We start from the raw sequence: 13,686 nt of genomic DNA, 5'->3' as shown, positions 1-13,686 counted from the left end.
TGCCCGTGGATCAGGTTCTCTTTACTGAACTTGGCACATCTTATCTCAACGCCAGTGTAAAATGCCAGTCTTGATAAATTGAGGCCTTTATCTTTATTGTTTTTGTTTTAGGCGAGCTGGGAGAAGAGGATCCTGAAGAGTCTGAACAGTATGTGTACGGAGCTGAATATTCCTCTTGCACGTAAGGTAGTGTGTCCGTCCGCTTTACTGCGAGGTGTGATGTCTTCTGTACCAAACAGGATGTTCTAGTGAGGAATAATTGCTTATGTCTGTCACAAGATGTCTCCGTGTCGTTACATGATCAGTCACTTTGTATGCCCAACTCCTTGTCATGTCTAGCAGATCTCATTATGGTTTTATTATATTAAAGTAAAAGTTTACCCTAAAGCCATTAGCATTATTATTTTTCTGTTATTACGGTGCTTATAGTGGCTGTTCTGCAGTATAACATTAATCCACTATGTTAAATCACGCAAAACATCATTTTTTCCTTTTGTATTCACATATTGCTCTCATAATTTTTAGTTGTGCCCCCTGTTCTTTTTTTCTTTTTCCACGACGTCCACCTAATGTTTTTAGTGCTGGTGGTCAGACTGGCTTTTTACTTTGCATTCAGCCATCCGTTTAAGTGGCTCTTTTGATGCTTAAGTCCGAACCCCCTGCAAAACAGGATTCGGATATATGCGCTGAGGAGGCCATCGACTATAATGGAGCCAACAGAGCGAACGTGCGCTCTGCCGTGCATTATTTTTAGGTGTGCACGCCTCTACACCTTCTGTATTCGGACATAGTAGACTGCGTCTGGGTGTCAGTCTCCCATAGGCGTACATGCCAGAAAATGATGCCTGGTAGAGCGCACATTTGCTTTCGGCACCATTGTAGCCTATGATCCCCATACACATCTGAATCCCTTTTTGCGGGGGGCTCGACCGGAGCCACTGAACAGTTGCCTGAACGCAGAGTGAAATCAGTGGTGAATCTTACTATTGTATACATTGGGCTTTGTGTATGAAGATTTTGGGGAGGACCCACTTCACAATCAGCCTGAAAAACGCTTTTCTTATTCATTTCTAAACAACTTCGCTGGTCTGATGGTTATTTGTCGGGCTATTAGTGTTTGGGGTTTTATTTTGTTTTTTTAAGAGATTTTGAAAAACACCTTGAAAAAGTTCATGTCACTTTGGTGAAGTGGATCCTAATGGAATCCATTACAAACTAGGTACAGTGAGATCAAAATGCTGAAAAAAATAAAGATCCAGGAAAGAAACTTCCAGAATTTTTCATTACTGCTTCAGGAAACATTTCAGGAAAAGAAAATCGTCTTCAAATTCTCTCCCAAAAAAGAGCATTTTCTGAAGTGGTTTCCACTTGAAAACCTTGTCAATTTTTAATTCCTCAAATAACTGTGTGGACACGGCCACAGGTGGACATCCTGAGAGACAATCCTAATGACAGCATGGGGCGCCATAATAAGCCTCTAGGTGCAGGAGCATTTTTTTTTTAATTACTCCAATTGAAAGTAGTGCTGAGCTGCCTGGTCTGAAAGAGGTCAATCCCTTTTTTTTCCATTGTATAAATCTAGAAGCTATAGATAACATTCCCACAATGTGGCTGCTTTTAACTTCCCTGCTGAGCTATCAGAGCTCCATGGCTCTGTCCTCCATCAGCGCTAGCCTTCGTTCATGACCACCATTCCTGTGTGTGATCTGTTTTTGCTCAGATCCTACATGTGGTCCCTGATAGTAGCTGTATTAATGGCGGCATTTCACTGATGCGGGGGCCAGGCTGAAAATTTGGCATAAAGTTCTTTCTTCTCTTTTTTTTTTTTTAACTTGTGTAGAGTGATGGGACATTTCACAACACTTGACAGATTTAACCTGTACATTTTAGGTGCTACCTCTTGGTGTATTACAGTGCATGTCACCTGCGCACAGTCTGCCGACAATGGGCAGTAATGATGGAGCCTACCAGGATGTGGATCCTTTACAATGTGTCACTCACCTCTTATTTTTGTTCAGCCTGGTTATCATTTGCATTACAGAGGCCGGCCGCGGAGCAGAAAGAACTGCTTAACAAGTGGAATGAGATGGGAACAGAGGAGCCAGGTACAGCTGCTAATACAGAGCCATCGCTTGTTTTTATTGTTTGAGAACCTACTCTGATAGAATGATATACCTGGGTTGTATACCAGCATCTGCTTGGCTACATTTACATGCATGAATCCCTTTATTATAATTCAATAATTATTATCCCTTTATTCTATGGTTTCATATAACAACGTGGATGGTCTCCACTCAATATCAAATGTTATTTCATAATGAAAGCAATCAGAACTAACACCATATACACAATCTAGTATACAGTACCAGCAATATACACCATATACACAATCTAGTATATAGTACCAGTGGTATACACCATATCCACAATCTAGTATATAGTACCAGCAGTATACCTCATATACACAATCTAGTATATAGCACCAGCACTATACACCATATAGACCAGTGTTTCCTAAAGATCAGTCCTCACGACCCCCAGTGTCATGTTTTCAGGATTTCCTTAGTATTGAACAAGTGATGGAAGCATCATCAAGGCATCAGGAATTCTCTCATCTGTGCAAGACTATGGAAATTCTAAAAAACATGACCTTTTGGGAGCTGTGAGGACTGGAGTTTAGGAAACTCTGATATACACAATCTAGTATGTAGAGCTAATACTATACAACTCATAAATAATTCAGTATGTAGAACCTACAACATAAAGTACTGGTCAGAAGCCCCCATAGACCTTTTTACTATGATGACAGCTTAGCTTTACACCCCTTTGTCTTTCAATCTAGACGTTTCGTATGGTAGTCACAAGAGATGGCTTCCAGCAGTCTTGAAGAAGTTCCCATAGGCACTGGGCACTTGTCTGCTTTGCCTTCACGCTGTGTCCAACGTATACCCAACCATCTCAATTGAGTTGAGGTTGGGTGGTCGTGGAGGCCATGCCATCTGACATTGCCTCCATCCCTCTCCTTCTTGGTCACATGGCCCTTACATAGCCTGGAGTTTTGTTTTGGGTCATTGCAAACCAAGATCGGATGGCATGTTTCAGAATTCTGTGGTAGCCATGCTTGGCAAGTGTGCCTTGAATTTGGATATTGTCCCCAGCAAAACACTCCCATGCCATCACACTTCCATCTCTAAATCACTTGTAGAAACAATACGCTCACCTTTTCTGTGTTTAGTACTAAAAATCTCATCCGTATGTGTTCCTTCGTGGTTTTGCTGCCTTCAGTCTGAGTGCACAATCCAATAAGAACAAGTAAAACCATTGCATGAACAGGTGTGACCAAACTTTTGACCAGTACTGTATAAATAAGCTAGTATATAGAACAAACACTATACAGCATATAAATAACCCATTAGATTATAGAGATGGGCAAACCCGAACATTAACGTTTGGCGGCCATACCGATCACCTACTTTTCAGGCATGGATACTGAACGCAGACTTCATCAGGAAGTCTGTGTTACTGTTCGGGTTCGGGCGCGACAAACACTGCTTCTGATCAGCGGTAAAATCATCACTGCCGGTCAGATTCCCACGCTGTCAAATGGCCGTGTGAGCCCACAGCTGTGATCGGAGGTGTAAGTTTACCTCTGGTCACTGCTGTCTGCTGACTACTGCTTACATCAGCTGACTCCTGCTGCCACTAATAACAGCGAGAGCAGGAGCGGCTGATCGGAGTATTTATCAGCTGTCGCCTGTACTGTAGATAAATAATAAAAAAAAAAAAGTGGTGTGGGCTCCCCTGTATATTTGATAAACAGTCAGGCAAAACTCACAGTTGGGGACTGCAACCCTCAGCTGTCAGCTTCAGCGAGGCAGGTTATCAAGAATAGAGGGGTCCCCACTCGGATTTTTAAAAAATGATTTAAGTAAGGCTACGTTCACATTTGCGGTGTGCGCCGCAGCGGCGTCGCCGCAACGCACAACGCATGCAAAAACGCATGCACAACGCTGCGTTTTACGCCGCATGTATTCAACGCATGCGGCGCAAAACGCTGCGTTTTTTGGAAACGCAGTTGCGTTTTGAACAAAAAACGCAGCGTTTTGCGCCGCATGCGTTTTTTTGTGCAGTGAGTCATTCTTCATCCCCCCCACCAAAAAAAAGTGTCTACACAATAGATAAGGACCACCAATGGATAGAAGAGGGTTGGTGTAATGTAAATTGTGTATATATACCCTGGCAGAGATGAAATCCTCCCATTTTGCTGGTATTCATGATGGAGCGTCCCATGGACAGTATCTACATAGATATGGAGATGGAATTTGCCTTGGCTCATGCCTATGCTGTCACCTGTTTTCATCAAAGGGAAAGGGAAAAACGGAGATGGAGTCGTCGCCGCTTTTGGATACACCCTATCGTGGAAGTCCGGGAGAGCCGTGGAGCATACCATTGCTTGTTTGGCGAACTGAATGACAACCTGGAGAAATATTTAGAATATACCAGGATGTCTCAGGAAAGCTTCCGCTATCTTCTGCGTCGGGTAGAAGGAGCCATTAGCAGGCAGGACACGCAGCTCCGGAGAGCTATTTCCGCAGAGGAACGGCTGCTGGTGACTCTACGGTACGTAGCTGTTTGAATGACTGTGATATGTTCTTCCCTTTTTTATTTTTTTTATTTTTTTATTTTTTTTGGGGGGTTGGTATGGTCAATGTACTTTTATAAATTGCAATGTACTTTAATGTAATTTCTTTATCTTCTTGGCAGTTTCCTGGCTACCGGAGAGACCTTGAGATCACTTCATTTTCAGTTCCGGATTGGAGTCTCCACTCTTTCCGGAATTATTGCTGAGACATGCCGCGCTTTGTGGGATAATCTCCGGGAGGAATTTTTACCCGTCCCTACAAGCGAAATCTGGGAGGCCAACGCACAGAAATTTGAGCAAGTGTGTTCTTTTCCAAACTGTATTGGCGCAGTGGATGGAAAGCATATTCGGATTACCAAGCCTGCAAAAAGTGGATCCCTTTTCTACAATTACAAAAAATACTGTTCCACTGTGCTCATGGCAATTGCCGGTGCGGACTGCCGTTTTCTCGCAGTGGACATTGGTGCGTTTGGCCGTGCAAATGACTCACGCACATTTAAAGAGTCGGATATGGGCCAAAGATTATATGGCAACAATTTTAATTTCCCCCAGCCACGACCTCTTCCCCACACCGAAGGCCCTGCGATGCCCTTGGTTGTGGTTGGGGATGAGGCATTCCAAATGTCTGCCAACCTATTGAAACCCTACTCCAGTCGGGGCTTGGACCACACCAAAAGGGTTTTCAATTACAGACTGTCCAGGGCCAGAAGGACTGTGGAGTGCGCCTTTGGCATCCTTGTCTCCAAATGGCGGATATTAGGATCCGCCATTAATCTTAAAATTGAAACAGTGGATGAGGTGGTGAAGGCTTGTGTGGTTCTCCACAATTACATTATGGCCAAAGAGAGACTGAATGTGGAACTCGATGAACCAATAGCCAACCCATTGCCCGATTACCATGATCATCCTCTGAGGACAAGTGTGGAAATTGCGCAGATGAGGGATCGTTTTGCGGCCTATTTTGTGTCAGATGTTGGCCGTGTGTCATGGCAAGATCAAATGGTGTAGTAATAATGTTACTGTTGGACTGTATTCTGGTTTTAACTACACCAATAAATACCTCTACTGTGACTGTGCTAAAAATCTAATATAATAAACTAATTCTCCAGTAAATGTGCAATAAATGCGTTTTGGTTGGTTTGGTTATGTCAAATTTGGCATGTACCTATACTTCACAAATGTAATGTGCCTTATCTAAAAAATTGGAACCCCTTGTTTTTAAAATGTTGTTGTTTAATAAAAATTTTTTCAAAGTTTTCTACCCTGCTTCAAAGAACATATTTATACCATACCATATAACATATTTATTTGGTTGTCAGATTGCCGTGTATCGTTGTGTTTGACAGCAAAAGCAACGATACCAGCGATGTTTTACAATGGTAATCAGGGTAAATATCGGGTTACTAAGCGTAGGGCGGCGCTTAGTAACCTGATATTTACCCTGGTTACCAGTGTTAAATGTAAAACAAAAAACAACAGTACATATACTCATGTTCGCGTCCCCCGGCGTCCACTTCCTGCACTGACTGAGCGCCGGCCGTAAAGTGAATGCACAGCACAGCGGTGATGCCGTCACTCAGTCAGTGCAGGGAAGCGGACGCCGGGGGACGCGATTGTGAGTATATGTACTGTAGTTTTTTTTACATTTAACACTGGTAAACAGGGTAAACATCGGAAGCGCGGCCCTGCGCTTAGCAACCCGATGTTTACCCTGGTTACCTGGGGACCTCGGCATCGTTGGTCGCTGGAGAGCTGTCACACAGACAGCTCTCCAGCGACCAAATAGCGATGCTGCAGTGATCTGCATCATTGTCTGTTTCGCTGCAGCATTGTTAAGTGTGAAGGTACCTTTAGGGTATGTGTCCACGTTCAGGATTGCATCCGGATTTTGTCAGGATTTTCCATCAGTATTTGTAAGCCAAAACCAGGAGTGGAAAAATTAGAGGAAAAGTAGAATAGAAAATATGCTCCACTTCTGTATTTATCACCCACTCCTGGTTTTGGCTTACAAATACTGAATCCTGACCAAATCCTGATGCAATCCTGAGCGTGGACACATACCCTTAGTGTTTGAAAACACCTCATACACTTTAGTGTTTGTAAACACCTCATACAGCAATGAGAGACACCCAAAAAAAGGCAAATTAAAAATTGTAAAAATAGTGTCTGACATTGCATATATGATGTGTTTGAAGCACAAAATACGTGTAGACAGCACACGGCGTGACTTGCCGAGAAGTATACTGGAAAATAAGAACAAAGTTTTAAAACAAACAATTTTTATTGGGGGGAAACAGAAAAAAAAAGGGGAAAGAAACTTAGGGGGTATCAACCTCCGCTACCAGCGGTGAACGGTAAGTCTCTGGTGGTTGGGAACGGGGAGAGGAAGAGGATGCGGAGTCAGAGTCCAGGAGACTGGAAGGAAGGTCCAAACCCTCCGCAGGGTATACTGGGGAAACCGGCTCATCTGTAGGGGAGGGAGGAGGCAACACAAGCCTTTGCCAACTTCTTGGTTGGCTCTGGCTGCTCCTGCTGTGGCTAGAGCCCTGACGCGTCCTCGGTGTAGGTATTGGAGCAGCCAGAGCCTCCGTGTGTGTCCTCTTGCGTTTTTTTTTCCTCTTCTCTCCCGCGGCAGCTCCCCCAGAATGACGGCTACGGGAGGATGAGGGCCTGGCAGGAGCAGGAGTCGGCGGCACACTGCTATGGTGCCTGTGGTGGCGTCGCTCGGCACTTGGACCAGGGTGGGGTGGCTGGAGTGGCTCTGCAGCAGGAGTCGGAGTCATGCTAGCCAGCGACGGCACTACGGGCAGTGTCGCTGACTGCATGACCCGAGCCTGCTGCAGAGCCCTCACGTAGGCATTGTTGCAGGACTGCATCACCGAAATCTGGAGTTCCGGCGTAAGGTGTTCCACCATGCCCTTACCAATAGTACTTAAAAAATGTTTGGCCGGATTCGAGAGCTCGGCTTCCAGATTTTCAAGGCGCCGGTCGATATTGGACAGACGAGTGTCCATTTTATCGCTCAACGCCTTGAAACAGTTCTGGAAAACTGTGCTCAAATGCAAAAATTCGGGCATGGCTGGCCTGTCCGAGGCCCGCTGGCGCTGTCGGGAATTCCCGAACGAAGGTGCGCCAGAGGCCTCGGGCAGGGGAACACCTGATGGCCCGGCTGCCGGTTCTCCAGATGGTGGTGCAAGCCTGCTGTCGCTGTGGGATGGCTGTGACGGGTCAGATGGCGATTCATGAAGGTCCGCTCCTGCGGGACGAGCTCGCTCGAGGGTGCTGCTGTGTGTCCTGTGAAAAGATAAGGGAAAAATTAGTCTTTAATTAATAACCTATCACATACGCCAACTCCTGTAATAAAATTAAAATTACATTACACAACAATACATTACAATCCCCTGTCTCTCAGTCTGTGTGGCCTATAATAAATTGATGATTGTTATCGCCAGCTGACCGTTATGGCTGACGATACCAATCATGAACATACCTACGGCAGAAAATGACTGTTCATTCACGCTGCCAAAGCCTTTTTCCCTCATACCTCTGTCATCGTTCAATAAAATTTTTGTCAAAAAATCTTTCTTGACGCTGCCTATGCCGCAAAAATAGTATAAAATTTAAAGTCAAGAAAAAAATAAAAAAAAAATAAAAAATACACACTGACTTTGCTGATCTGATCGCAGGAACGGCCATGCTGTTAGGATCATGTGATCGAGACGTCATCATTATTCCTGCGATCAGAACTACCCTGACTCAGAACATAACCTGTCATGGACTACAAGAACTCACGCTTAACTAAAAAATTACTAATGGCCTATATACCATTCCACTAGGGAAAAAGTTACGTGGATGGCCAATATGCTACGCTGACTACATGGATGGCCAATACACTATGTGCCTGGGAAATATACTATGTGGATACGTGGCTAGAACGTGTACTATGTGGCTGCGATATAGTGGCCTGGCAATATACTATGTGGCTGTGCAATATGCTATGTGGCTGGGCAATGTAATGTGGCTGGGCAATATGGTATGTGGACAAAATACTTACTGTCGGCGGCCAAAGACCGGTCTTAGGAACTGTAGTGCCCTGTTATATTTGTAGGGCACAGACTTGGCCGCAGCACCACTGCGAGATTGCTCCTCCTCTGTACGGAGCCCCTTATTGAAACGGTCCTTCATGGATCGCCATCTGGTCCTCAACTTTTTAACTGTGAATGCAAAGAAAAAAAAAAAGGTTACATATTTAGCATTTACAAAGGATAAAACAACCGTGTGCGATGCAAAGTTTAGGCGTTGATCGCATCACACACGGTTGTGTTTATCCTGGCAAGATGGGTCATAGCAGCGTATCAGCACGGCGTATCAGCAATACTCACCAAAGTTGCTTCTGTCAGTGCTTGAAGTGCTTGAAGCGCTGTCAAAGCCCTCCCACAGCGACTTTGCCACCTCTATCCACAAACGCCTCAACACCACCTGGTCCATGTGCCGGGGGTCACGGCTGTCCCACAACGGGCCACGCTCCTGGATGCTGGATATCAGGAGGTCCACATCAATACTCTCCATGTGGTCCCGTTGTGAAACCTAGAAAAATTAGAAAACAAAAAGGTTACAAATATGCAAATATTAACAACCACCAGCACCTGTCATGATATGTACCTTTGCCCTATCCTTTGCCATTTGATGTATGTATATTGATGGTTTCTACACCTGTATCTTGGATTGTTTTTGTGCTGGGAGTTCAACTTTATGTTACCTTCCCCCAATACTTGCTGCCCTGAAAAGCTATAATGTAATTAAGCTTAGTAAACATCCCTAGTGAAAGCAGCATGCTACTCAAATGTAATGTTCCTCTCACCAGCAGAATGCTACTCAAAAAAAAAAAAATACTCACTCGCCGGCCTGACGCCACACCTTGGCCCCGACCTCGCTGCTCCCGCTGACTGTCTTCTCCCTCACTTGAAGAAGCCTGTAAAAATTGTATACAAAAATTATTGTCAATGCTACAAATGGCAGCGAATAATAAGCAACTGGCCATAATTACTCACCGCACTCCCCCGCGCCGATTGGCTATGTTCTGAGTCACCACTCGCCATTCTTGTTTGCAAGTTTCTTCTGCAATGAAAAAATTAGCACAAAATCACATCAAAAGCTAACAATGCCACATACAATAAAATAGGCCCCAAACATTAAAACAACCACAATTGACTGTTGACTGATAGGACAATGCAAACTCAAAAAGCGACACCACAACACCATACATTGCAAGAGAAGACAATAGAAGAAACAATACAAGAATAGACCCAAACAAAATTAAGCAAAAATAGACACCTATGTCCAAATTTTTAAATATAAAAACTTTAAAAAAAAACCTTAGAGGAAAAAAAAAGGCACAATGAAATAGCAAACTAATGAACGCCATACTTTACAATTACAACAAGACATGATCCAAAACAACACCATCTGGTGACATCGAACCACAGAAATACATCAGAAAAAGGCGATAAATACCATTCTAGATAATAAGCAATAAACATTACGGGACAACCGCTGTTACAATATACAGCAACCAAAAGAAAAACCATAGTCAAATAGAAAAGAAAACACATGAAATTAAAAAAAAAGGGCCCCACTAAAAAAAAAAAAAAAAAAATCCATTATACTACACACTTGGCAATGGAAACATTAAAGAAAGGAGATACATACGGAAGCCATACGGAAAATGACGTAAAACCATCATAGATAAAAACCAAAAAAAAGGGAAAATACAATTGAAAATAGAATGGCTTGGCAGCACGGAACAATACAATACAAATGAAACATCATAAATGGAGCCCCCCCACCAGCAAGAAAAGACACTCAAGGAAAGAAAAAAAAATGCCAACAGCATAAAAAACACAGCAAGACATGAGCCAAGAAAACACAATACGGTTACCCCCAACAATAGAAACCAGAAAAAGACATGCACCAGAAATTTAACAAGAAAAAATCAGCCAAAAAAAAGACATTGAACAACCGCATGACACCAGAACAACCCAAAATCCATTAAAACCAACCCAAAACCAAGCAAGGCCGAAGACAATAAACGCCAGCATATAACGCCAGAAGTACATCAGAACCAGATTAAAAAACACAATTTTTCAATAACAACCCACAGTGCCATAACCGTACAATAGTACACACCAAACATTGCACAAATTAAATCAAAATCAAGAAATAAAACACAGAATAAAAAATATGCAAAGAGAAATATATACTTACAGGTTTGGAAAGCAGGTTTCTCCTCAGTGACTTGTCTGAGTAACCTTGTGAAAGACAATGCCAAACCCCTTTTTTTTTTCTATATATATAGTGTTTTTTTTGTGTCTAGACAATGTTTTGCATTTTTTATTGGAAAACGCATGCGTCGTACAACGCACCACGACGCAAGTACTTGCGTCGTCTGCGTTGTCAATGCAAGTCAATGGGAAAAAAGGCGCATCGACGACGCAAACACGACGCATGCGTTTTTTAAAAAGTCTGCGCCGCCCAAAAAATGCAACATGTTGTGTTTGCCGCGCCCTGACAGGTGCGCCCTAACGCCGCATGCGGCGTACAACGCACCAAAACGCATGACAACGCATGTACATGCGGCGCCATGCGGCCCCAATGTTAAAGATAGGGCCGCACGACGCATGCGTTTTGTTGCGGCGACGCCGCTGCGGCGCACACCGCAAATGTGAACGTAGCCTAAATGATTTAAAAAAATGGTGTGGGTTCCCTCCTTTTTTGACAACTAGCCAGACAATACAAAGGTGACATCAACCCCATAAATATGAACTCCACTTGCCATCGCTACAAAGCAAGTGGGAATAGCCGGCCAAAGCACCAGAATTGGCGCATCTAATAGATGTGCCCCTTCTTGGCAGCTGCGCGCTGCTATTTTAGGCTGGGGGACCAATAGCCTTGCCCCTTACCAGTCTGAGAATACCAGCCCCCAGCTGTCTGCTTTAGCAAGGCTGGTTGTTAAAAATGAAGGGTAACCCATGCCAAGTTTTTTATTATTCATTTAAATAAAATTGGAGTGAGAACCACTGTATTCTTGATAATCAGCCTTGCTGAAGCTGACAGCTGAAGGTTGCAGCCCGCAGCTGTGAGTTTTGCCTGGCTAGTTATCAAAAATACAGAGAAACTCACGCTGTTTTTTTTTTTATTATGAGTTATTTAGAGCACAGGCGCCGGCTGATGAATACTCTCATCAGTCGCTCTGACTCCCGCTGTTATTAACGGCTGCGGGCGTCAGCTGATGGGGGTCATTTGACAGCATGGGAACCGTAGCTGTCTGACTGGCGGTGATGATTTTACCGCCAATCAGAACCAGTGTTTGCCGCGCTGTTGTACGCGGTGTAGCAAACACTGGATGTTTGGGTCTTCCATTCAAGTGAATGGGGTCCGGGTTCTGATTCGGGTTCGAGTCCAGGTACTGTTCTGGTACTCAAACTCAAACTTTTTGAAACTGTTCGGCCGTACCCGAACATCCAGGTGTTTGTCCTTCTCTACTTGATTACAACATGTATAGCTAATTAATGGGAGATCAGGAGTACTTGACAGCCAGTAATCAATGTACGGTCTGCCATGTTCTACCCTGGTCATTGCTGATATCTTGCAGCTGCCCGAGTGTGTTTCATCTGGTTTGTTGGGGTGTTGGACCTTCACTTATCTCATATTGATGACATCTGCGATGAATGGGTCATTGATAGTTGAATCCCGGACAACCCCTTTAATATTTTGTGCCTCCCCTAGGATAAGGATTGCATCTTTGCTATCTAGCAATTTATGTGCAATATCTGATACTCATAGAATTATCAACTGATCTTGTTTGTGGGTTGTAGTCTGATCATACAGCGTAACTAATAAAGCAGTTCTAAGTTTCTCAATCTTGTTCTGGCGTCCAGTTTGTAGGATGAGTAGCTTTTATACAAAGTATGGCTGTGATAATGATTTTGCTATTTGTGTGTGTTCATGCTCACAGCTTATTTCATTTTTGTGTTTATGTTCTCCTCCCCCAGACTTGAGTCTCTTTAGACCTGTGTATGCACCTAAGGATTTCCTTGAGGTATGTATATACTATTTATGTTTAGATTGCTCATTGTACTGTAGCTTCTGACTACACACTTTGGTTTATCATCAATTTGGAAGTCCGTTTTTTAAACTTTTTCCTTGGAATTCAAGAACTGTCAGCGCATTATTGGATGTTCCTCTCATAGCGCACTATTCCTGTCACCTGACGTCTGCCACAAATCACAGGCATTAGTGGTCCTGTGACATCTAATAGATGCACCTTTTCTGGGCAGCTTCGGGCTGCTATTTTTAGGGCTGGGGGGCCAATGTCCTTGACCCCTTACCAGCCAGAGAGTACCAGCCCCTGTTTGCCTTAGCAAGGCTGGTTGTCAAAAATGAAGGACCCCACCAGTTGGGCTGCCCATACTTGTGCTAGATCCATGACATTTGTTATTTCTTTACAGCCTATTCCTAGGGGAAACATGTTAATGCTGGGCAACCCCTTTAAATATTGCTTACCTATGTAATTTGTATATAACTTTTAAAGACCATAAAGGTTAAGCTTTGATAGGGACTTTAACAATGTGTTTTCTTTGATCATGTTAAGTTTTTTATTACATTGACCAGTCAATATTATACATACACTGGGGCATGTTTATGAACAAAAATGAGCCAAAAATGGTGCATTTTTGATTAGACATATTTGTCCCAGAAAGAATACTATTTTTCCAGGACGTCCCCCTGACAGCACGCTGGAGGACGTCCTCCTCCTCCTTGCTGGGACAGGAAACAACACGAGAGGTTAAAAGGTCCCACTCCGCCCCCTTTCCTTTAGTGTTTTTTCCTGTCCCTGCATGGAGGGACACACGAGAGATCAAGCTTACCGGAGGGCTCAGGGGGATCGTGCGGCTGGTCCAAAATCCTTCCCCCTCGTCGGTAGCCCAGGGCACATACTCCCCGGGTGGGAGTCCCTGCGTCCAGAGACCAGTCGAGCGGACGCG

General features: G+C 43.9%; 1 protein-coding gene across 1 annotated transcript in view; it reads left to right on the top strand.

The window, feature by feature from the left end:
- The window catches only part of TBC1D19 (TBC1 domain family member 19), a 314,406-nt gene that overhangs the window by 91,033 nt on the left and 209,687 nt on the right, over window positions 1–13,686 (top strand). Inside the window, exons 5-7 of the mRNA XM_077279938.1 lie at window positions 112–186; window positions 2,042–2,105; window positions 12,694–12,740. Of these exons, the coding sequence (XP_077136053.1) occupies window positions 112–186; window positions 2,042–2,105; window positions 12,694–12,740 (186 nt within the window). The remainder of the gene's footprint in view (window positions 1–111; window positions 187–2,041; window positions 2,106–12,693; window positions 12,741–13,686) is intronic.

This window comes from Ranitomeya variabilis, chromosome 1, assembly GCF_051348905.1.
Source record: "Ranitomeya variabilis isolate aRanVar5 chromosome 1, aRanVar5.hap1, whole genome shotgun sequence".
Taxonomy (NCBI): Eukaryota; Metazoa; Chordata; class Amphibia; order Anura; family Dendrobatidae; genus Ranitomeya; species Ranitomeya variabilis.
Note: the sequence above shows the minus strand (reverse complement) of the source record. Positions and strands in the feature narration are given on the sequence as shown.